The 24,666-nt window shown below is 36.9% G+C and overlaps 1 protein-coding gene across 1 annotated transcript in view; it reads left to right on the forward strand.

Moving 5' to 3' along the window:
* The window catches only part of lrp8 (low density lipoprotein receptor-related protein 8, apolipoprotein e receptor), a 185,690-nt gene that overhangs the window by 110,852 nt on the left and 50,172 nt on the right, over positions 1 to 24,666 (forward strand). Inside the window, exons 6-13 of the mRNA XM_007550837.2 lie at positions 1,870 to 1,992; positions 3,249 to 3,371; positions 5,596 to 5,715; positions 7,405 to 7,530; positions 12,539 to 12,710; positions 17,080 to 17,304; positions 18,911 to 19,029; positions 20,060 to 20,199. Coding sequence (XP_007550899.1) covers positions 1,870 to 1,992; positions 3,249 to 3,371; positions 5,596 to 5,715; positions 7,405 to 7,530; positions 12,539 to 12,710; positions 17,080 to 17,304; positions 18,911 to 19,029; positions 20,060 to 20,199 — 1,148 coding nt within the window. The remainder of the gene's footprint in view (positions 1 to 1,869; positions 1,993 to 3,248; positions 3,372 to 5,595; positions 5,716 to 7,404; positions 7,531 to 12,538; positions 12,711 to 17,079; positions 17,305 to 18,910; positions 19,030 to 20,059; positions 20,200 to 24,666) is intronic.

Consider the following 24,666-nt stretch of genomic DNA (forward strand, 5'->3'; position numbering starts at 1 on the left):
GCTGAACTTCTGTAACTTCCTGTTACCTGCTGAAAGTCTTGCTCTCTCTCACTGCCCCACTGGATGAACCAGACATTTCTCAACATGTCCTTGAAAACAGTTTTCTTTCAAATAGTGTCTTAAATCTCATTGATACTGATATGTGTCTTTTTCCCTCAGCAATGGTGTCCTAACCAGAGAGTATAATCTGGTAATGTTTATTAATCTGTTTTCACGGTTAAGAATTTCCATTCAGACAGTAACTGGTCAGTCCTTAAGAAGTGAAAAAGTCATATGATTCCATTATATTCTTATCTACCAATTTGTTGTTTAAAAAAAAAACTTGCCTATTTGTTATTTAATTAATCCTGATTAGGCTGTCCCAGTATTTAACTTGTGACTCTATGTCCTCCTTTTTGTTAGAAACAGAACATGTATAATTAACCTGTGGCTTTTAATTAAGCAGAAAATACTTTGACTCTCGAAAGCTGCTTGAGTCACTAATGAAAATGCACTGAAGTTGCAAAAGTTGTTTTAAAGCTTATTTTTTCAGGTCTAACACTACCATGAAGGAGTTACAGCTTTAAAATTAGAATAAAAAACAATTTGGTCTGTACTTGATTTTATTAATAAAACAAGACTGAAAAGTGTTTAACAAAACAATCTGAATGCAAACCATAATTGGAAAGCTGACTTATGCTAATTAAGAAGGTTCAACATCCTTGCATAGATGATGATGGATAAGGTCTGGTTATGTTCGATGCATTGGAATCGGTTTGCCTGCTTGCTCATTACATGAAGACTAAATGTGGGTGGTTGGAGCTTTATGTAGAACAAGATGTAATGGTTTTGGGTTTCTGTGTAATGTAAATGAGACTGTGGAGCAGTTAAGGGAGGTGCCACATTTCAAAGTAAATCAGAGATCTGAGAATCTGTGTGTAATCCGCATTGGCCCCTCCACCTCTCTGGGAATAATGACTCCCAACCCCCTTTTTTTTTTTTTTCCAATAAATTTGGAGGGTTAGTTCGGAGACGTCCTGACAGAAGTCCCTGTCAAAAGGCTGCGAGGAGGTTAATGTAAATGAGAAATGGTCGCGAGTTGATATTCTGTGCTGCCAGCACTTCCACAGATGGCAATCCGTTATCATTACTATTCATCCTTAGGAATTATCATAATTAGCTGAGCTCAGATCTTAATGATTTGGCTGAGAGAATCAGCACATTTTGTGATGGAGCAGGATTATCTCTTGCACTTTGTGCTTGTTTAGGATTAACACTTAGGTTTGTCTTGAATTTTTATTTAGGAGTTTAAGTCAGTGTGCCTTAAACTCCTGTGAAGTATGCAGACGCCTTTTTTATGCCTTTTTTATGATGCTGAATTTTATTTGCTTTATCTGAATGTGTAATTAAATGTCTAAATACCAACTTTTTTGTGTGTAAGCCATGTGTGGCCATGTTTTATGCCATCTTTGTGGTCACTGTCATTGCAGGTTGCTAATTTCTGTAGACTACAGTTATTGATCATGTCTGCCCCCATGCTTCAGTAGAGCTGGCACAAAACACAGCACATGAATAATTAAAAAGCCAGTTAAAAAGATGAATGAGGGGAATAAACCCTCCTTCCGTTGTTAAAACAAGACCAAACAAATGTGTGTATTAGCACATTGAAGCACAAACACTCCCTTCTTTCTGTTTGTGTTGTGAGAATATCTGTGTGCAGATGAGGGTTGGAAGATTGATTCATTTTAGATGTGCAAACCCTGACATTTAATAGAAAATAAATGCACAAAATTGCACATCCTCAACAAGCTCTCAATTTTAAAATCATTTTTGCTGTGAAAATGTTAACGTTCAGCTAATTGCTCCTTGTGTTGTGTTTGTGCCCCTCAGCGCTGCTTACATGTCGACCTGATGAGTTCCAGTGTGGCGATGGCTCCTGTATCCATGGCACCAAACAGTGTAATAAAGTCCACGACTGCCCGGATTACAGCGATGAGGCTGGCTGTGTAAATGGTAACTTATCACATGCATACTTCTTCTTAGTCGGGTAGTGAAATGTTTCCTTTAAAATCTAAGTTATGCGGGGGTTTTTTTGTTTTTTTTTATTGCATTTATAGCTAAACACAAATGCAATATCTGTTTTCATGCAACAAGCTTCAGGATTTCTTCAGTTGTTTGAATCTACTTTATTTACCCTAAACATTTGTCTATTTAATATTTTTAATGAGCTCCACTGGGATATGCAGCATAAACATCTCAGATGGCTTGATAATCTCTAAGAAAGACCACTTTGGAGTATGAACATAAAAATAAAAATCTTTTTGTATTTAGACTAACCAAATATATCCCTGTACTGCAGCACTGTGCAAAACAATAAGACAATATCAGTATTTCACTAACAGATGTTAATTTAGTGGTTTAGTGGATAACAAGGAGCTAAATGTCACATATTATAAACTTTAAATGTCTTAAATCCACTGCTGTGTAAAATCCCTGCTACCCATTTTGTCATTTTACAACCACAAACTTTAATGTAATTTGTTAGGATTTAGTGATTAAAAATAACTCGAAATAACACATAAATGTAGCATGGAAGAAAGACTATATATGGTTGTCACAGTTTTTAAATATATTTTTGTTTCACAAATAATTCAGAAGTCAAGGAATTAGTAAATGAAGTTGGTGTTGGTTAGACAATAAGATTTAAGATGTTTTTTATTTTTTTTTTATTTTTTATTTTTAGATAGCATCCTGGAAGACTGCAGACAAGTCAGGAATGAGGCTTTGAAAAACTTCAAAGCAAGGTTATGTTATAAAACATCATCAAAAGCTTGTGTTGCACCATCATCAGAAAAGATAGAGTGTGAAACAACTGTAAAAACCCAGGTAATGGCAGCTGTCTGCAGCTAGCCATGTAGAGAATACAGAAGACTTGTCAAAGAAGCTGCTTTAGTGAAACAGGGCTATAATTAAATGTGTGACAACTGGGAGAAGTAGTTTAGAAAGTTGTCAGTTCAGTTCAGAAATTATTTGCGGTCACATGTAAATGTGGCCTTGATCAAGGCACTCAAACACCAAATACATATTTTACAGTTTGCTCATTTTTCTGATTCCAGCTGAGTGAATGTGACTCTACTGTAATAGCACTTTGAGTGGTTGTTATGACTACAAAAACTGTTAAACAAATTTAGTTCATTTAAATTTTCGAAAATAAAAATACAAAGTAAACCCTCCCTCCTCCCCCCTTTTTTTTTCCATTTTCTTTCCAGTTACAAAGTGTGACGGACCAAAAAAGTTCCGCTGCAAGAACGGAGAGTGTATCGACAGCAGCAAGGTGTGCGACAATGTAAAAGACTGCAAAGACTGGTCTGATGAGCCAGTGAAAGAGTGCGGTAAGATCATCTCACTTCAAACAGACAAAACCCTGAGATATTCTGAGGCTTATCAGTTTTCACCACCTCAGATGTGCCAGGGTGATATACCTGCAAATGTATGAGCAGTCTAAATTGTGTGGGTGGTCGCTTCTCATGGAAATGGGAGATTCATTCGATCAAGGCTGGGTAAATTAGGACACTTCTCAGCTGTGTGTCGTGATCAAAGAACGGAGAGGCCCTGCTCTCTCTTACTGCAATCTTGAGCAGGAAAACGTGACTGCACTACATTGTCTATAAGGAGTCATGCAGATTGTCACTTTGTCACACATAATTACCACATCTTGATCTCTAATCACACATTTCTAATTGGATGCAAAGCAAACAGAGAAGGACAGATGGAACATCCAACCTCGTAATGAGATCAATAAAGTTTTAGTTTTTTTTATTTAAAAAAATGTAAGGAACCTCCTGTAATTTCAGATGAAGTTATTTGCATCACATTGGTAAGTATTGTCTTAGAGTGCTTAAAAAAGTGTCTTAAGTTTCTCAGGAAGCTGCACTGTACCATGTTTTCTCTGAAGTGGAGTATGTCGTCATTTTACTGTATGTGAATAGACAATTTTATAACGGCAGGTTGTCTTTCAAGATCACTCTGATCTGTAAGGAGATATGTATATGCTGTTATTATATTACCCAATATCACTGATATTACATAATATTTATTTTCATCACAAATTAATATTTTGAACAATTTCAGGTCTTTACTGCACTGTTTTTATTTTTCATTTTTGTTGAAATGGGCCTTCAAAGCTAAATCCTAGAAATCATTTGTCAGTTTATTACAAAACTCCTCCTAAACATCCACAGAACTTTCTGCAAAGTTGCTGTAGTGCTAAACCTTTTTTTTTTTTTTTTACTTTTATTCAGCTAATGCCACTCACCTTTTAAAAGCATTTTGAACTAGGAAATGATAGCATGTATGTTCTTGTTAATCTTGTGAGTTTCTCAAATGGTCTTGCTTTGCAGTTTTCTAGTTTTTGCACCATTTTCCACAACACTTTTCCTCTCTTTAATGAGATTTTTTTTAACAATGACCTTTTATGGCTTACCCTTACCCTCCTGGGTGTGTCAGTATTTTTGTACAGGGCAACTATAAAACCAGGAATCTTTCCCATGATTGTGTGCCTCATAACATGTCCATAATTCATCACAAAAGTATATTTCAATTGGGTTTTGCTTTACGGATCCAATGATTATAAGTCAAAATGTGTTATAAGTAAATTACTGAAATATATCAGTCTATGTTTAATGAAATTCTTTAATATTTTTTTTCACTTTTTGAATTAAATTACTAAAAGTAAAAACAATTCAGTGATATAATTTATTAATCTTCACCTTCATGAATAAAATGAACAGAACAATAGTTTTAGCAAAACCGACAGATTTATTTTTTTTGTGCATTTATTACAGGATGAATTACGACTTTAATTTCACCTAAAGACTATTCTAACCAAGTTTTTAGTCATTCTTGGCTTCTTTCCTCATTGTCTCTCTGTCTCACTCAAAGTCTCTGTCCCTCAGCTGTACCTGTAGCCTTAAGCCTAAATCTTTAATGTAAATCTGTAATGAAGTACCAGCTTCAGCTCTGCAGTGATCTCTCTTGGTTCCCTGGAGGGTGATTGAAAGACAAAGGGACATAAGCGGTGGTGCAGAAACAGACATAAAACGGTTTGGAAGGAAAATGGGGAGAATCCAATCAGGTCTTCTTGTAGACAAAAAGAGGAGGAAATGGACAAAAAGAAATGTGGAGGTGCTTGTCTGACTCTTGGCTGTTAAAGTGAAGTGGTACCTGGTTAAGAATGGGTTCTTTAACTCTTCATAACTCCCCAGCTATGAACAAGCTAATAATTGAAGCAAACACAATTTTCTGCCACATTTCTATGGCTTTTAAGCTTACTGGCCTTCTGAATGGAAATTCTGATGTATACAGACACACTTGACAGGGTAGAATTATCTTGACTGGCAGGTTGATTAAAACTATCCACACACACCATCTGGGCCGCTTTGTCTTTCTGTCCAGCGTTTTCTTTGTGTGCTTTGCAGCCTGAATTATTCTGACCAAAAAAATCTGCTGGAGTTATTTCATCAATATTCAGCTGCTCTTCACTTCCCTCTGTTCCTCCGCTCACTTGTCCGTCCTTTTTCCTCCATCCCTCCCGCCCCGCCGCTCTTCTCTCCGCAGGCCTGAACGAGTGTGCAGACAACAATGGCGGGTGCTCCCACATCTGCAGAGACCGGAGAATTGGTTATGAGTGTGACTGCCCCTCCGGGTACAAACTCCTGGACAAAAAGACTTGTGGAGGTAAAGAAAGTATTTTATGCAGAATACTGCTGTTTTAATGGCGTGAACCTGGGTGCTTGTCTGAGCTCATCCAGTCAAAATATCATCTAAACCTTTTTAGTCTGTTTTTCATTCCTCTTTTTTTTTTTTTTTTTTTGCTTAAAAAATACCTTCTATATTCAAATTACTTTTCTATTGTGACCCTTTGATTCTCTGTGTAGGAACCCAGTCTGAATCCTACCTCTCCTCAATTATTCCAATAAAACATGCATAATCCAAAAAGCAGTTTTGCTAATCATATTTTTAACCTCGACCAGTTAGACCTAAAATTAATAATCCCCCCACTCTAAATTATGTTTATTATCAAAATACACAAACTAGCAGCTGGAACAAATCAAACTGAATCATTTGATAATATTTCAGATTTTTTCCTCTAAATTAACATACAAAATGTTGCTTTTAATGACTCCAGTCTCAGAATTTGTCGACCCCATTCCGACGAGCATCTTTAATATTTAGGAAAGCACTGTTTTGCAACTCTAAATGTTGCTCACACAAAATTAATATTATTGGGTTTGTTGTTTGCAACAGAGTTTGTCAAATTTCACCATGGATTGGGAATAGATTTCTGCGATATTCATGCCAGTATCTTCTTCAAAGTAGGGCTGCTGCTTCTCCACATTAAAGGCAGTCAGTTGAGATGGTTTGAATATCTCATTGGGATCCCCCCTCAGTGTCTTCCCTGGCATCCAGAAGTCACTGAAGGGATTATATATCCCATCATACCTGGGAACGCCTTGGGATCTCCAATATTGAGCTGGAGGATGTCGCTTGGGAGGGGAACGTGTGGCTTTCCTCTCCGTCTTGTTGCCCCTGAAACCTGATTTTAGATATGTGGAGAAACAATGGCTGGGGTGAATAATTTTCAGCAAGACCTTTAATAAATATTAAAGAATGTTTAAAGACTTGCATTTTCACAGAACAAATTTGAAGGTTTTTTTCTTTGTTGACTGAATTCTAGTGAGATTTTCCAATCCATCTACATGTAAAGAAAACAAACATGAAAGGCAAACTGGAAAATGTCAGTTGTGCTTGTGCTGGGGTGCTTTCAACTAGATGATCTTGTATAGCAATGTCTTTGAGCAGAGCAGATAGAGTGGTGCACAGACAGGGAGGAAGGACAAAGCATCAGGAGGCACAGATGGGCAAGACTATGAGTCTGGGAATTCTCCTGTACACACAGAGATGCAACTGATTTATTAGTTTTTTTTTCTCTGGCTCATCAAAATGATTCTGGTCTTATGGGAAGCTTCACAGCTGCTCACAATATATGAATGAAATTACTCTCCTTTTCAGTTTATTGTTTCCTTTTGCAGCCTAATGTTTGTCTTGTTTCTTACTAAACATATTTTGAACTATTATAAGAAGATTTAACTTAGTTTATTTTTGTTTTTCTTGATCGTCTCTGATTGGTGATGAGCAGGTTAAATAAAGATTTGTTTTTATTCTTTGCATTCAGAATTGGAAAGTTAGACTTCAAGCAAAATCTGAAATTGGTATTGATCAGGAAAAGTGTAATCTGTGAATCTAATAAATTCCTTATACTTTCTAAATAAGCAATATCCTGAAAATATATTACATTGTCTGTAGCTAGTTTATATATATTTTTTTGCATTGATTTACATTCTCTTTATATTTCTCTTTCCATAGACATAGATGAGTGTGAGAACCCAGATGCCTGCAGTCAGATCTGCATCAATTACAAAGGGGATTATAAATGTGAGTGCTATGAAGGCTACGAAATGGACCCTGCCTCAAAGACCTGCAAAGCTGTGGGTAAGCCAGTTATTCACTCGGGAGAAGGCATACACACTGCCACAGTTTGATGTTCTCACCAAAATCCATTTATGATCCCATATATACTTGAGCAAATTCACACACCAACACTCACCCTTGTATAAACACCAATTACTCATCCATTCCAGCACCCCTAACTACAATGTGACATCCTACACCATTCTCACTCAGCGGGACTCTGAAAAGAGAGGCTTGTTTCGTATGCATGGCCCGCACAGCAATCTGCTCAAAGATAAATATTTGCCATCCTTTTCTTTACTCCACAATAATGGCAAGTTTGCAGCCAGCCGCTTCTGCTTTCCCTGGGGTGTCAGGAGAAAGATGTTGTGTGGGTAAAGGGTCTGCACTCACTGCAGGACACAGGCAGGGTCTGTAACCCTTATTTGCTGGCAAGAGCTCTCTGAGCAGAGTTATGAATAAAAAATATAATCCTATGCTCTGGAGTGGGCTGGACAATGAGAGGGATGCATTTCTTTATCATGAAGTAAAAATGCAGTGGATTTGTTCCCAATAGGTGAGCGCTGAACCAGTTCAATCACTTCTAAACCCCATAACTTTAGAAATGCACTTCTATTTTTTTTCAAAATAAAAGCACTGTTCGATTAATTGAGAATTTAGATATTCATGGTTTCTCTTTGAACATGAATCCTGATTTAGATTTCTAATGAGATAAATAATACACTTAATAAATTGATGACAACCTAGTTACTTGTTGAATAGAGTGTATTGAACAGGAGATTTGATTTAAGGTCTAAGCGTGTGTGCTGAATATATCAGCAGCAATGCTGCGCTATTGCCAAACTTGAGGGCGAGCATCCAAGTAGACAAAGTTATAGCAGACTTGGACCTGAAGAAAGTGACTTATAAATAGAAATGCACTGATCAGATTTGTTGCTGTTTCTAAAACAACAGTCTCCATGTACATTCCCAAATCTACATTCATTATGATAAACTGGTTTAAAGCTCAAAAAAATAAAACGGAACAAATGTTATTTACTCAGTTATCCACTGAAAGTCTGACTCTCCCTAACTCACCCAAATAATGAACTGTGGTCATGTGCTGGCATGTGATAGTAATTATTATTATATTGAATATATTGCTAAAACATCTTTTTTAGCACAGCCGGCTAAAAGACATGAACAATGCAGGAATGAATAAGCAGTCTAGCAATTTTATGCCTCTGTAGGGCAAATTCTGCTCTATGCGTAACATATTAAACCAAGAAAACATGCTTATTTGTAAGTTCTAGTATATGATGATGTGAAAAATGGCTGTTGATGTTAAACACTTGACCACTCTGTTTATATGTTGTAAGTTGGTTTGTTGGTTAACCCATTGCTGTAAAACAATTTTTGGTACTGATGATCTCTACCAGCTTTGGTCAATTCATGATCGCTGCAAGAAAGTCCAGACATTTTTTTTCCAACACTTCTACCTAACATACACGTTTATTTTTAATAAAGATGTGCTTTATACAGTCATACCTCAAGAAGAATGAAAGAATATCAGAATTTGCATATTTCTGATCAGTGCCTTTGAAATGACTTGGACAGCAAATTAACTTTTCAACATGAAATGAGGGAGAAAGCATGTTATTGGTAATTATCGTCTTAGGTTAAGTCATTATAGGGAAAGCTGGTCTGGTAATGAGAGTGCTTAAAGCAGAAAACATATCCTCACTCTGAAGCTAAGTGGCATAAAAACCCCCATTGATTGCTCAGTGTGTCTCTCTGTGTGAATCTTTATTACCGTTAGGCAGAGCAAACAGCTCTTGTTAGAGTCAAAGCTCTATAGCAGCAGAGACGGCAAAAAAAAGCTGGATGGACAAATGATTTCCATGAATATTTCTGTGCCCAATAAACACAACGTTCCGAAGGAGACAAGAAGAGCGAGAGTCTAAAATATGACTGAATTATTGATTGTTCTTCACGTTAACTCCTGTTCAAAGGAAAGCACAGAAGTGGGACAGTAAATACAGAAATGCCAGCTCCGTGAAGCTGAAGTAATGAGGATTTAATGAAGCTCCATTTGTCCGTCACATCATTCCTAGACGCTCGTCCTCAGAAATCAGCATATATATAGCATTTAGTTTCTTCAGACAGAAACAGATCATAATTTGTACACAAATAAAAGTCTCTCATGATGGAGCAGAATTACACACTGTGATTTGATATGATGTGGGCCAAGTTCCAGTATATTTGAATTTGGGATGCATAAATTCATTTTAAATAGTTCTTAAAATCCAAATAAATCTCCAACTCTGTGTGTTCTTTTATGCAAATCCCAGCATGCAGTTTATGGCTCCCCAGATTAATTTCACAGTAACTGTTAGTCTAGCAATACTAATTAAAAGCAAAGTCTCAGGTCAGAGTCATTATGTGCTTTCTTCTCTGAGCTGGTATTTGTGTTTGGGAGCAATAATTTTGATGCATAGCAGCGCCCATTACGTCCCCTGAGCAAAGTTTTATTCCGCACTTATTGCAGTCGGTGTTTTTCCATAAACTTTGAGTGTGCAGCCACTGAACGACTCATCAACTTGCGATAGACTGCATGTGTGCGTGTGTATGTGTGTTAACAAGAGAATGAGAAAGGATGAGGAGAAGTAAACAGAAATCTTTTTCCTTGTTTGATTACCTGCTGAAAATTCATTAGTTATGAATGAGAAAAATACTGTAAGGTTAAAATCAGTTGCTTTGTGGATTTCTTTTATCCTTTAACAATCTGAGTATTCATACACATGTAAGCAATGAAAGAATTTGAGAGCAAGGGAATGACATTACAAAAGCCTCACTAACAGCACAGTAAAAAAAAAAAAAAAACAGAACAGGTTGTTGCAACGTTGCAGAAACCAATCTGTAAACTGTCTGTGGACCAAACAAACCTACTTATTTTATCTTTTGTCTGTGGTGTACTGGGAGCGTTGCCACAGCGCCAGGAGCAGCGTGAGCCACACTTGACAGTTTGAGAACACACTTTTCAAATTGGGTTTTAAAGCTGTGGTCAGGTTATTCCCGTGGTGGCTCATGGGACCAAAGATACAACCCGGTGTTGTCAAACTCATCTCACAATTTTTCATCTTTCAGTGGTTTTGAAGATGAGATTTTTTTTTGTCTGCAAAATACTATACATTGTTAATTCTGAAAACTTTTATATCCATATTGACCCTTGACATTGAATGATTTTGTACTTTTTCAAGAGTTTTAACTGTCTCTAAAAGTGATGTCTCACTTTTAGAGAGAAGATTTAACTGTAGCCATGTGATGTTTATATTTTCTGTTTTTGCAACCAAACACCCAATAATTTATACACATGCAGAAACCGCATATGTATATGCAGCTGTTTTGGTTGCCACATTGCACAGTTTTCTAAATTAATGACTTTTCTTCAAAAGCATAAAACCTTTTTTTCAAATTATTATTTTATTACCTTTGGAGAGATGCCCCTCTGCATAGTGGTGCAGTTGATACCACTGTTGCCTTGCAGCGAGAAGGTCTGGGGTTCGATTCCCGGCCCGGTGTCTTGTTTGCACGTTCTCCCTGTGCATGCTTGGGTTTTCTCCAGATACTCCAGCTTCCTCCCACAATCCAAAAACACGACTGTCAGGTTAATTGGTCTCTCTAAATTCTCTTTAGGTGTGAGTGTGTGTGTGCATGGTTGTCTACCTCTGTGTTCCCTACGACAGACTGGTGACCTCTCCAGGGTGACCTCGCTTCTTGCCTGAAATGTCTCGCTGGAGATAGGCACCAGCACCCATCCCGACCCCACTGGGGACAAGGGTGTAAGAAAATGGATGGATGTATGAGATGCCTGCTATCAAAAATTGACTTGTTTGTTAAACAAAAGTTATTTTAAATCTAAATGTTCCAGGGATGTGAATATGATTTTAATCTTGGGATTAAAATCATTATACTCCTGTTGGTACATAAAAATGCACCAAAGGACACAGAAAAATATCACTTTTTCCTATATTTTTCTCTTTCACTCAACTCATTGTACACTTTTTTTTACCCCTCTACCTACCTGATTGTTGATTTCTCTCTCAACTCATCCCACCTCCACTCTCCCAGTTACATCCCCTTACTCCTCAAACCTCTATGACAACACATTCATCCATCACTTTTACTTGTTCCTGTTCGTTTCTTGCTCCGTCTCTATCTCTGTCTCTGTCTCTGTCTCTCTCAGCGGGTGAAATTGATGGTTGCAAACCCACTAGTCACAGGAAAATGATTGCATCCAAACAGTGGTAGAAATGTAATATGTTCTCCCTGTGAAGTAGCGCGTGGTAAGCCTAGGAACAAAACTAAAGCATGGCTCTGTGTGGATGTTTGTGCATGAGTATGTCTGTTTTATAATTTTTTAAAGGCTTTAAGAGGCACTTCAGCTTCTCTGGACAGGGGGAAGCTTGACAAATAGATGTGTAAAATAAATTAGTTGGTAAATGAGGCTAGAAAGATAAACCTAAAAATTAATGATAAAAAGAAAGTATATGGTCTGTATTTTTATTGACAAAAGATTTTAGTATATCTGGACTTGTATACAATTTCCCATATATGCAAGTTTGGAAATCTACCCTCGGTACCTCATGCAAAGGCTAAAATAATTTCCACATTTTTGTCCACTAAACATGAGGTCCTTTTGTTATGCTCACTTTTAGTCTGTTAAAAAATGTGCCTAAGGGGAACTGGTGTACCAGCTAGCAACTTGAATTATCTGGATCTGAAGAAAAGAGCCCGATAACACACTTGACACATGGCTGAACCAAAAATAAAATGATGTCATGTCTGTGCTGTTGGTGTACTTTAGTCTGAGGCACATTTTGCGTCATTGTTTCATATAACAGCAGGTCACCTGCAGATAAGCCAAGCAACAGCACAGCAATCAGTTTTCTTCTTTACATGGGGGGAATGTTATGGCATGTGGGGAACGACAAATATTTTATTTAATTAGTCTATTTATGATGACCTGACCCTCCTCCCTTCTCTTCAGGAAAGAGCCCTTGCCTGATGTTTACTAATCGTCATGAAATCCGTCGGATTGACCTGCTGAAGAGCGAATACACACAGGTGGTTCCCACCCTGAAGAATGCTGTGGCCCTGGATGTGGACGTCTCCACTAACAAGATGTTCTGGTGTGATCTGTATCATCGCAAAATATACAGGTACAAACAAACATGTCCACTCAGTCATTGTTGATTTTGGATATGAGTGGTGGTTTCCCAGGGCATCATTAGCAGGGGAGTAAAGGGAGCCTCCGAAAGAATACCCTGGGTTTTGATTGGCTTCAGAAGGCATGGCTGTATTGTCAGTGAATCACTGGTTTTATCCACTGGCAGTTAAGAAATTTGAAGGAATTCCATCTTTACAAACTGTGATCGTTTCTATTGATGTTTGTATCATGGAAGCAGCCATGAAGAGAATAAAATATGCAGCAGTGAAAGGAAAACGTCATGGCCCAGCCATGTTGCTAGTTGTCAAATGTATGTTTAGGGCATCTTTAGCTGCAACTGCTAAGAGTCTGAATAAGAGGAAGCTGAATGAGGACACAAAAACAAAGTTTTTGTTGTTTCCTTTTATCGTTGCATTTTGAAGACAAATTAATCAGTAAAGAATACTTTGTTCTACTACAGAAACAGGAAATGGGGGCATGGAACAAGGTGCACATCTAAGGCACCATTGGACCTCTACTAGCTCTGTCGGCACACTTCGCCGAGTCTGTCACGTCCTGCCCCTTCATCTATCCATCTTGTCTGTTTCAACCTGTCACACCTTCTGCTGGGAAGCTGACACACCTGGAGGGTTGTGTCATCTGCCTGATAGAGGAAGGTGGAGCTGTTTGTCCTTCCTCACACACATGTGCACACGCATTCCCACACACCTACACATACTTTGTGTCCAGTTGTTAGTTGGTGTAAGTTTGATATTTGGCAGGTGTATGGAGGGGTCTTCTATCATTTCAGCTGAGCCATATGCTTCCTTTAATTTCACTGCCTCAATAATCACCCTCATTACTCATCTGTATGCACACATACACTTTTGCTCACATCAGCTCAGTGATACACTAAAGGGCTTGTGACAGAGGAAGGACAAATTAACTCATTCTTTACAGCAGACTCTATTTTCAAAGCGGTAAATAAACTCATGCATCGTAGCTTCCCTGAAAGGTCTTCAGCTAATGAAGTTGTGCAGTTTAACTTGGCCTTGTTCAAGCTTCTCCTTAAGTCTACCTCATTCTTTCAAAACAAAATGTTTCGCAGCTTGCACTAGGAAGGTCCGAGCCTCGTCTTTAGTCCCGAGTTTGCATCCCGAAGAAAGTTTCATGTTATTCTAATTAGTCTGGAGCCATGTCAGAGAGAACTTTCTACTTTGGTAGCTGTGTTGTAGTACAAATGGCTTTCTAGAGAATACTAGTTTATGAGTTGTCGTTTTTGCAGTTAAAGCATTTTAGAATGAGGTATTCTGCAGTCTTGAATTTGATGAAAATATTTACAGTATTTGCAAGAAATTAAAAAGAAAATAGAGTATGGGGAAATATTTGTATTTACTAACTTTATTCCCCATTCCATTGTCTAAGCATTCATCCATCCATGTTTATGTCCAGTCATTTACTTGTCCTTTCTTCCTTCCTTTGGTATTTGCAGGGTACATATTTTAAGCTTAAGAGTTTTAAAAGTATTTGGTCTTGAAAAATGGATAGGAACCCTTCATTAACAAATAACTTCATCTGGTACCACCTGTTCAGTCAGACATATAAAGAGTAAATATAGCATAATGACTTAGCTAATTGGACTTTGCATCTGTTGGAAAAAAAAGGCAATCTTAAATTAAATCTTAAATAGAAGAAATAGGTTTCAACTATATCATTTAGGCCAAACGCTGTTCTCAATCTCTGTCATTGATCATATTAGTTTCTATTTTGTTTTCTTTTTTGAACACATTATAAATGTAAATGTTTTGACGAGCATTTTCAAAGACGTATACAAAGTTTCCTGTTGCATGAGAATTATTTAATGACGTTTGAACACAGCTGTTTTTGCTCCAGATGATTACAGTTGCAGTGTGTGCCCAGATTTATTTATGTGGTATTACACTAAAATAATATGTAATTTGATGCAATTTTCAGCACAGAATATAGTGTGCAAGAGTATATTTAAGCAAACATTAAGAGTGTTGCATCAAAAAATAAATATGCAGTTTATCCAGCTTGCTGTGTATATTAACATAGGAATTAGCTGGTGAATAAATTTGGCTTCTAACCAAGGGTTGAATGTGTTACTTATGAAAATAAAAAGAGGAGAAGGCTTGAAGCATCCAAGTAGAGGAGAGCAGAATGAGAAAAAATCGGATGAAGTTGGACCCTTTCCCTTTTTATGCATTTTATAAAATACTAAAAACATATTCATCCTCTGTTCTTACTTTTTGTCTTTTTTTATCTTAAGTTCCTATTTGAATTGTTGTGATTCAAACAAATTGGCCAGTTATTTGATAATGTTTTAATTATTCATTCATATTTTTTCCATTTATTTCATATTTTTTTTCCTCATTTTCCAAAAACTTTTCTTCAGTAAATTTCCTGTTAATTTTACGTGCAAGCTGCTGTCAGTCTGTTTCATCCATTTTTTACACTTGCTTCATTCATGCACGGTCATATTTTGATAATCTTAAATAATTATTTAATTTGTTGAAGTGACAAAGAAAACTAGCATACATTGTATGCATAAAGTTGTATTTACAAATAGTTAAAAATAAAATCAAAATACCAGCTTCGATCGTTGTGTTTTTGGTTCAGTCTGGAGTTTCTTTCTTCCATTCTTCTAACTTTTATCCAAATGAGAAACCAATGTCAGAAAATAATGCATGTTGTTTTTAGGTAATTTAAACATTTATGCTAAAAATATCTAGATATTTGAACACAAATTAATTCTGAGCATTCAGTAAAACCTTTGTATTCTTTTTGAAGTGTTTTTAACGCCTTGGGAAGCATGTGCTGCTTCTCCCCGTCACAGTGATGTGGTTTTCCAGGCTTTTACATGCTGATTAGCATTCTGTGGGTCAATGTCTTGTTAACTTCCCCCAGTAATAGAGATGTTGAAAACAATTGTATGGCCAATTAAAGATGCAATCTGCTCTGAGTTCTTAATTTATTGCTTGTTTATTCTGCTCTCCAGTTTGTAGTAACTATTTATGCGCTCGCCATGTTTCTATGCAGTGTAAAACTGAAATGTAAATGTCCAAATAGACATTTATTACACTTTTAGTGCCCTGTAGTCTAAACCTGTTTCAAATCCAAGACAGGCCAGCACTACATTAATACCTGTAGAGATTTCATCCTCCCCCAATTTTGCTCTAATTTAACCCCAGAGGAACAGACTGTTTGGATTTATGTTTGACATCCTGTAGCATAAAATAATAATAATAATAATAAAACCTTAGATTATCTGTCATAGTAATGTGGGATCACCCTCTACCATCCCTATCACCATATACAAAAAATTAGTTGGCAAACAGTAACACAGTCAATTACCTAGACAATCTGCTTCCAAATCCTAGTTTCATCCATCTCCGCCTGATCTTTCACTCCAATTATCCCACCAGCTTTCTCTTTTAGTTAAGATGCTCATCCCACCCAAAAATCTCCTCCTGGTGCCCCTTTGGAAATGTTCCCATGCAGAAACTGAGTTGGAGTGTAGTCTCTTACAGCTATTTTGTAAGATTGGCTTAGAATGAGCTGATAATGTGTTTATGTCTTACCCTGTTTCCTTGGTGAAGAACTAAAGCAGGACAAAAAAACATTTTTTTCATATTTTCTACTGACAGATGGAGGCAAATCTAATCTTTCTGTTTGGAGAAGATCTCACACAGAGGTCCTCATATACACAAAAGTTTTCTAGGTTTTTTTTTTTTTTTTTTTTAAAGTCACAGATATACCTTATACTCTTAGGCATTGCATTTTTTGGCATATTGCACATGCAGAGAACAAAATATTTGTTGTAAAATATCTCAAGGTCAGTTAAAGTGGATGAAGAGCTTCCATAGACTGTAATTTTCAGGTTTTTCCACAAATTGTCAATTGGATTATTGCCTGGGCTTCGACTTGGCTGTTCTAACTCATGAATATGCAGTGATCTGTGCTTTTGGCTGTTTGTCTAGAGTTGTTGTCCTGCTGGAAGGTGAATATCTGTGACAACCATTAGTCTTTTTAAGCATCTAGCAAGTTTTCTACATTGTATTTAGCTCCTTGCACCTTCCAACTCTGACTTCACAACTGATCCACTGGCCTCTCTACTGTTTCTTGGTCTTCATAATGCTGTTGGTTCTCTAGTGTTTTAACACAAACCTCTGAAGCCTTCACAGATTGTGCAGATTTTCAATTACACACAGGGTATACTATTTTTAAGTCAAACTGGACTTTATTTAGGCATATCAAAGTATTGGGGGCTGAGTCTAAGGGGCATGAATACTTTTTCAATACTATTTATTCGCTGATGTTTACATTGGAGGTTTAATCAGTTTTTATCTCCTGTCCTACAGTGCATACATCAACAAGGCCAGCGACTCTTCGCAACAGGTGACGTTGGTCGACTCACTCCACTCGCCGGAGGGCCTGGCTGTGGATTGGGTCCATAAAAACATCTACTGGACAGACTCTGGCAATAAGAGCATCTCTGTTGCAACGGGAGATGGCAGGAAGAGGAAAGTGCTAATAGCCACGGAGCTCAGTGAGCCACGGGCCATTGCAGTGGATCCTCACCAAGGGTGAGAGGAAAGTTTTATAGTTCAGCAAGTTTTGGACAGCAGTTAAGTGGAATGGCCTGAAGGAAAGAGCAAAAGACCAAAAGTTCTCAGTTTTGATCATTCTCTCCTGTGTGAACACCAGTTCCATTATGAAACTAAAAGAAACGTTAGTTTTCAAGTTGGCCTGAAACATTTTTCCATAGCGTAGCAGTTCTTTTTTTTAAACTGATCCATATGGTGTATTATGCAGTTTATAATTTTCTGGAAAGAGACAATAAGAGTCTTTATCTTCCGTTTCTACCACTTTCACCCTGAGCTCCCAAAAGGAACATTTTCACAGCTTTTCAGATTTTGGCAAGGTTGGAAAAACACACAACTGAAGCCAGAATTTCACGTTTTTACATGCTTAAATAAAGTAGCCCAAACATCAGTTACTTAATTGAATCCAGCAAGCACAGTTTTAAAATTAAAAGCATAAATTTGATAAATGTTGGATGGATAAAACTAATATAAAGTGTATATAAAAGGTCAGTCTGGACAACTCCAAACTCAAATGGCTACACGATTCAGAAGATCAAAAAATAATCAACACTCTGCTCTTTCTTCTATTTATTGTTGAGAGAAGTGAAAAGAACAAAGATGAAGGAAAAACAACTTGGACCATAATAAATAATTTCAGATCTTTTTCCATGTTTAATGTGACATATAATCTGTATTATCCAACTAAACAAATCATTTGGTAGAAAAAATTTAGATAATAGAAATCTTGATTAATGTTCACCTGTTTTGTAGGAATTTCCATACAAAGTTCTCTGACATGTGGCATAGGATTAAAATAATTTCATTGTGCAAATGTATCAGTCAGGAGATGGGTACAAAAAATGCAGAGCATAAATTACGTAGTAGTGATAGTTGAGATGATAAAGAACCATGATGACATTATTAAAACTGAGAGTTTTAAGTTTTCTTTACATTTCTGGGAAGGACTTTGATTTTCTTCTAAAACAAAAACGCTGACTAAATTCTCCTAAGATTTTGCGGAAAGAAAAAGAAAAGTGTTTGGTCTGATATATCCACACTGGATATTTTAACCCTAATTGATAAATTCAACATGCAGTACAGACAAGATTATAACAGATTTGGAGAAATTTTCAAATATCAACAAGCCAAGATTTGACAAACAAAGTTGAAATTCAAAAAGTGTTTAAACTGGATTTTACTTTAACAGTGGACACACTTGTATACGATCAGGTAGCAGCTCTGGTTCCGTTTTTAATATTTTTCCCTTCAACCGATTAGCATGGTAGTTACATGTGTGAATAGATGGATTTAGAGACAGACATGTAGCATACACAGACATAAAAGGTAGGCCTGCTCTAGCTTGTAGGATGTTTACTCACAATATCATAACAACCAAAAAAAATGTTCAGACTCCTGCTAATTATATTGCTATATAAAAGACGGAATGTTTGAACTGAGCATCAGGTGTGACTATAATGAAATCAAAAAGATATGAGGTGTCCCTCTTTAATTTCACTGTGGTGTTCAACATTCAGATCAGTCTTGCTTTGTTTGGCTCATTCCATTGCTTTGCTTTCATTTACCACATCGATGTATCTTTTCACAGTTTTATGTACTGGTCAGACTGGGGAGATCAGGCCAAAATAGAGAAAGCTGGGATGAACGGAGTGGACCGTCAAATTCTGGTGTCTGACCACATTGAGTGGCCCAATGGAATCACTCTGGGTAAGAAAACATGTTCATTGATTTCCTTTAGGTAAAACAAGCAGCCCTGAAAACACAGAAACTTCAATCTGCACGCAAAGAAGCAAGCATGTAGAGTTGAGATAGGTCTAGAGATGGTCCAACCCAAATAACTCCCATAGTTATATCTCAGTCTCTATCTGTCTCTCATCAATCAAGCCAGCGAGTGGTCTCTGATTTAATAAGCTCGACACTCTGGGCTGTCAGTACCTGCCATCATCCTTTGCAACTCCCTTGGCAGCAAGAGTAAATTTCTCCAATCTGCCCTTGCCTGAGGAGAAGAAAAAGCACACACACTCACCTCGATCAGTGGAATTGTGGTGTTGCTGGTACATTCATGAAAACAAATTATTTTTAGAAGAAGGCAAATGAGCAAGTCGACCCACACTGTGTTACTCTCTTGGGGGGAATAAGTGAATTATTTCACCTTGGTCATTTATAGCAAGCAGAGGAAGTGACTGAGTCAGATGAAGGAGATTTTTCTTCTTAAGGTTTAGTAGTAAGAAAAAAAAAGTGTAATTTCTTTTTAGTGTTTCGGTTTCTCTGACAACTTCTTCAGGCGTTTGACCCTTGCTTTTATCCAAAGGATATTTCAGATTTATATAGACTGCAAGCTGTCAAATTAACCTCAACATGAATGCCAACAGTGGAGCAACAGTGGCCTTCTGCTGTGTTTGGGATCGTTACTTGATGTAAGACTTCTAAACGTTCTTTTAAAGAAGGTCCAGCAGGACTAATGAATTTACTCAAGGTCACGTACCTGTCCTCCCCCAGCTGTGATATTACAGTCACATCTGTGTTTTCTCAGCGCTGGGCCTCGGCCGTCATGTCAGAGAAGATTGATGGTGTAGCTACAGGGCCATTACATTTATATACCTCTCACCCTGCACCTTTCTCAGCTGACTGACCTTTTTCTCTCTCTTTCTCCATTCACTCCATGCTTCCCTTTCCTTTTCTTCCTCTCCTGTTTGGTTGTGTTCCCATTTTTTATCTCTTTTCTGCACGTTGTCAGATTTGTCCAACAGACGTCTCTACTGGGTGGACTCCAAGCTGCACCTGCTGTCCAGCGTGGATCTGAATGGAGACAACCGCAAAGTGCTGCTGTCCTCCCATCACCACCTTGGACATCCATTCGCCCTCACCGTGTTTGAGGTACAAGAAGGATTTAATTTTAGAACGCACACAAACCAGTCAGTGGTAAATGAATGCATTAGTTTGGTTTCTTCTGCCATATATTTTTGCTTTTAAGTATTGCAGAAATTTTCTTTTAAATACAAAAACTTCCATATCTATTGTGCCAAAAGCTTTCGATAAATTAATATTTTATAGCAAAACAAAGAAAAAAGAATTGAGTAGATATATTTAGTAAAAAATTATATTAATAAATATTTTTGTATTTAATGTGTAAGAAGGTTTTGTATCCGTTGAACCATTTTGTTTTGATTTGGCTATCTAGATTACTGGCAAACCATTTCAAGGATTTTTGGCAAAGGAATCCGATTTATCTCTTGTTCTTTGAAACAGTCTGTGATTCTTTGCCCTCTAGAAAGATTCCTAGAGAGAATCAAGCCTACAGCTTTACATATAGTACAGATCTTCCCCTGTGGATAACAGCTGGCAGAAGATGCCTTTCCTTATATTCTTCCTTTTTTATACATTAGGTCAACCTAGAGTGTTTGATAATGAAAAGCTCATTATCTGTATCTCATCAGACCAAAGCACATAGTTGGAGTTAAAATCTGTGTAATGTTTAAGGAACATCACACATGTGAAGTTGGATCAGAAAAGGTGTCTTCCTGACGAGCGTTACAAAAAAACCAAACATTTAGTTTGTATCTTGCAGTTGTGGAGATTTGGTAAACTTTGGTAAAGTCTTGACTGCTAACAATGAGTCTTTGAGATGTTTTTGCTTCCTTTAGCATTTTACTGCACAGGGACAAGATAAACTTTCAATAGTTAACTTCTGTTCCCTTCATGGTAGAATGAAAAGTATTGATTTTATCCCTCAATAATTGAACAAGACAACAATGTAAGATGTAGAAGAAGAGTAGGGTCATTGGATGACCTTACGTCAAATGGCCTTAATAGTTCATATGATGAACTGTTGAGTGATTTCCATTGACTCCAGAAACTGAGAAGTTTTATGCGAATGAAATTAGAATATGCTGAAAATAAATGTGGTAATTTGTTCCATGCTGAATTCAGAGTCACAATGTTCAGCAATAAATGAAACTAAAAGTGCATCTATTGAGGAGGATGTGAGTGACATTGATTTCATTCAGAGCAGATGGGTGTGAGGCAGAGCAGCCCAAAGGCTGAAGTGTGAGGATGAAAGCAAAGAAAAAAAGAGACAAAATGTTGTAAGTCAGAAGTGTTTTCTCCATTCTTCTCTGTGCTGCACATGCTGTGATGAGTAGAAGCTGAGGAAAAGGGAGGACATCCATCATGTCTGGCTGAGCGGATGTGTCTGAATACTGTGTGTGTGCGTGTGCGTGTGTGTGAGGAGAACTTATGTTTCAGATTGCAGTGAAAGTTCACCATCTGAGATTAATAGCCCTCAGTTGTTCTGCTCTGTGTTCTGTATGGGTTATGATACAGAACAAATTAAAAAATCCTTTAGCCATGGAGGAGGTTGTTCTGCTCCTAATAACTTTACTATGGGACATTTGTTTCTTTTAAAGTGGTCCGGAACAAGCTGTGAACCAAAAAACTGAATTGACTTGTTTCGTCAATTTGTCTCTGCTTATTCTGGGTAAAGAAATTCCTGCATAAACAAGATATTTAGAGTGTTCATCAAGTTGGGAGACATGGAAGACTAACAGCAGACTGTTGGACATACACCACATGGGAATGCATTGGGTTGGCTCTGTGAGGAGTGCAGTGAGGAGAATCATGTTGCTTGTTTTCTGAGAAATTAGCTCATGTTTCACAATTCACATTTCACAATTTGCCATTGTGAACTCTTAATTGTCCATTTTTCACTTCTGTAATCTTACCTCAACTGTTTAAAAAAATGATCTTTGAAGTAATTTGAAATTCTGAACTCATAAGAAAAAGAATATAAAAGTTAAGTCTGTCACAATGATCTAACTTTAGCCAAAAACACATTTTTATGTGGAATTTGACTTGCTAAATTCATGACACTGGGGTCAAAAATTTTCATTGACATTCAAATGGTATTTTAAATTGTGCTCATTTAATCTGTTGCTTGTTTAATAAAATAAACAGTGGCATTTAAAAAGCAGGTGAATAAAATCTGCAAACATTAAAATATTTCCTGAAACGTGTTATGAAAAATACTGCTTTTGTTGGGGTTATTTTGCTAATCATGAGTGAGTTATTATATAGCATTAGTTGCAAATAAGTTTAACCTTTTTATAATTGTGACAAATTAACAAAAGCATATAAGTTCACATAAAGCATTAATCCAGTATCTCTATACAGGTAATGCTAAACCTTTAATATGCTGGTTTATGAACAAACATTAAAAAGGAAAAACAAAGCTTTTCTAGGAAAGTCTTGACACACCATCCCAAAGCACAGAGAAAGACACACCAACACACACACAACGTCTCAGTCAGTGTCTACCCCCTGCCCTCACACAGAGTCCTGAGGAAACACAGATTGTAAAGGCTTACTGTGAGTAATGTTGTCTATTCTTCCTCCAGTATTATTGCATTACTTTCCCCCCATTTCTGTTTTGCTAGTGGGTATAGAAGAAGGAAAGAATGAAATGGGTTATTGAAATAAAGAGATACTGAAAATTGATATGTTGGGGAAGACGGAGCATGTGGCCACAGCTTTAGACAGGAAGAAAATTAGGATTTTAAACAGGCTTTATCAGTGCACACTTAACAGCGGCCAGCTAATGTGCACTGCAATCCTTAGCTTTAACTTCTATTTAATGAGTTGCTAGATTTGTTGCTGGATGTAAGAAACTAAGAGTAAAGCAGAGTTTCCCGTGCCCCCACCTGTTTCTGTGCAATGCTGGGTAAATAAGTTTTTTTTTTTTTCACTTTGCTATTGTTTGAAAACAGATGTGTTTGCCTGTTGGGAAATGCTATTTAAAAAAGTAAACTACAGGTTTTAAAGCACCACAGAGCCCAGCTAAGTAATCTGCTAATGTTTATACAAGTTATCATATAGACTTGCAGAATAAAAGGTACAATACTCTGCTCAAAAAGCTCCTAACAATCTTTCTGCATGTAGCGAATGTTCTGTCTTTCTATCAGAATAAGATTAAATAAATATTACCGATAACTTTATTATAATTGATATTTACAGTTTAAACACATATTGTATTGCAACAAGGGTAAGTCTTAATTCACTATAAGTCCACTTTCTTTCTTTTTGTGTCAAATTGTTTTTTTCTGAGACTGAAAAATCATCAAAGTCTGTTTTCCACCCTGCTCTTTTATAATTCATGTCCACTAAGAAGTGTTTTCGTACCACTAAGAGCCGGGGCTTTGACTGATGTGATGCAACATTTTCCTGTGCACACCAGGGTATAAGTTCAGCAAATGAAAGATTCACCTTGATCATGCAATAAAGAATCACGCTGCTGAGGTTTACATTGCTACTTGAAGTTCTCAAGGTCAGAAAAATGACATTTGAAAAGACTGATGGCAGACAATCTGATAAAAGAAAGAAAGGTTGGGACTGACAGTTTGTGAAAGGCATCCAGAGAGAGAGAGAGCGATAAAGGGAGATATGGAATAAAATATCTGAGAATGGTTATATCACCACTGCTGATATTTATCTTTCATTGTTTCAGCATTACTGTCATAAGAGTAAAGGTTATCTCAATCTAAGTGCAGAAGATTGAGCCATGCAGAGTTTGCGGAAAGATGGAAAAGGGAATTGTGGAGAAAGGTTAAGCCCGCTGGTAATCCAGCACAAACAGACAGAAAAGAAAACTGCTGTGCTTGAAACACAAACCAGGATATACTTTGACACACCTCACAAATCTTTGATGAACCCCTGCTGCTCCTCTCTTCAGCCACCATAAAAGAAATTGATAACTTATTTGTATAGCGCATTTTGTCTCTGTCTCACTTTTACCGTTAAAACTTTAGTTTTTTGTGATTTTTATTTAACATTGTTCTTGATCTGTTCTTTCAAAAACAAGGAATCTGTCTGCATGTTTGTCCTTCCTATATTTCCACGTTGGACTCTCACTAAAACATGTCTCGACTAAACATTGCTTGCTTTTAATCCATTGAACATAGAAATGTAGTCTTTACAAAAACATTCAAAAGCTGTTATAATTTTTTCACGTAACTGATCACAATTTTCAGTGTGTTTTGTTGGAAGTTCACCTGACAGACGAAAGCAAAGAGGAAAACAATTCTTAATTGGAAAACAATCAAGAGTTTCCAAAGTCTGATCTACATGTCTTTACATGAAAGTATTTTCAAAATATAGAAGTGAGGATCACAAATGAATAAAGTAAAAACCTAAGAATTTAATAACTGATGAGGCGGGATATAATATTCTACTCTGTCCTTTGTAACTATTTCACACTTTCAAACAATATAAGATGAAAAAAATGGTTTGTTTATGTGCAGATGAGTTTTATAAACGAGTTGTTCGGGTTAATACTTTCTTCTTTATCTTGCA

This window comes from Poecilia formosa, unplaced genomic scaffold (assembly GCF_000485575.1).
Source record: "Poecilia formosa unplaced genomic scaffold, Poecilia_formosa-5.1.2 Scaffold38, whole genome shotgun sequence".
Taxonomy (NCBI): Eukaryota; Metazoa; Chordata; class Actinopteri; order Cyprinodontiformes; family Poeciliidae; genus Poecilia; species Poecilia formosa.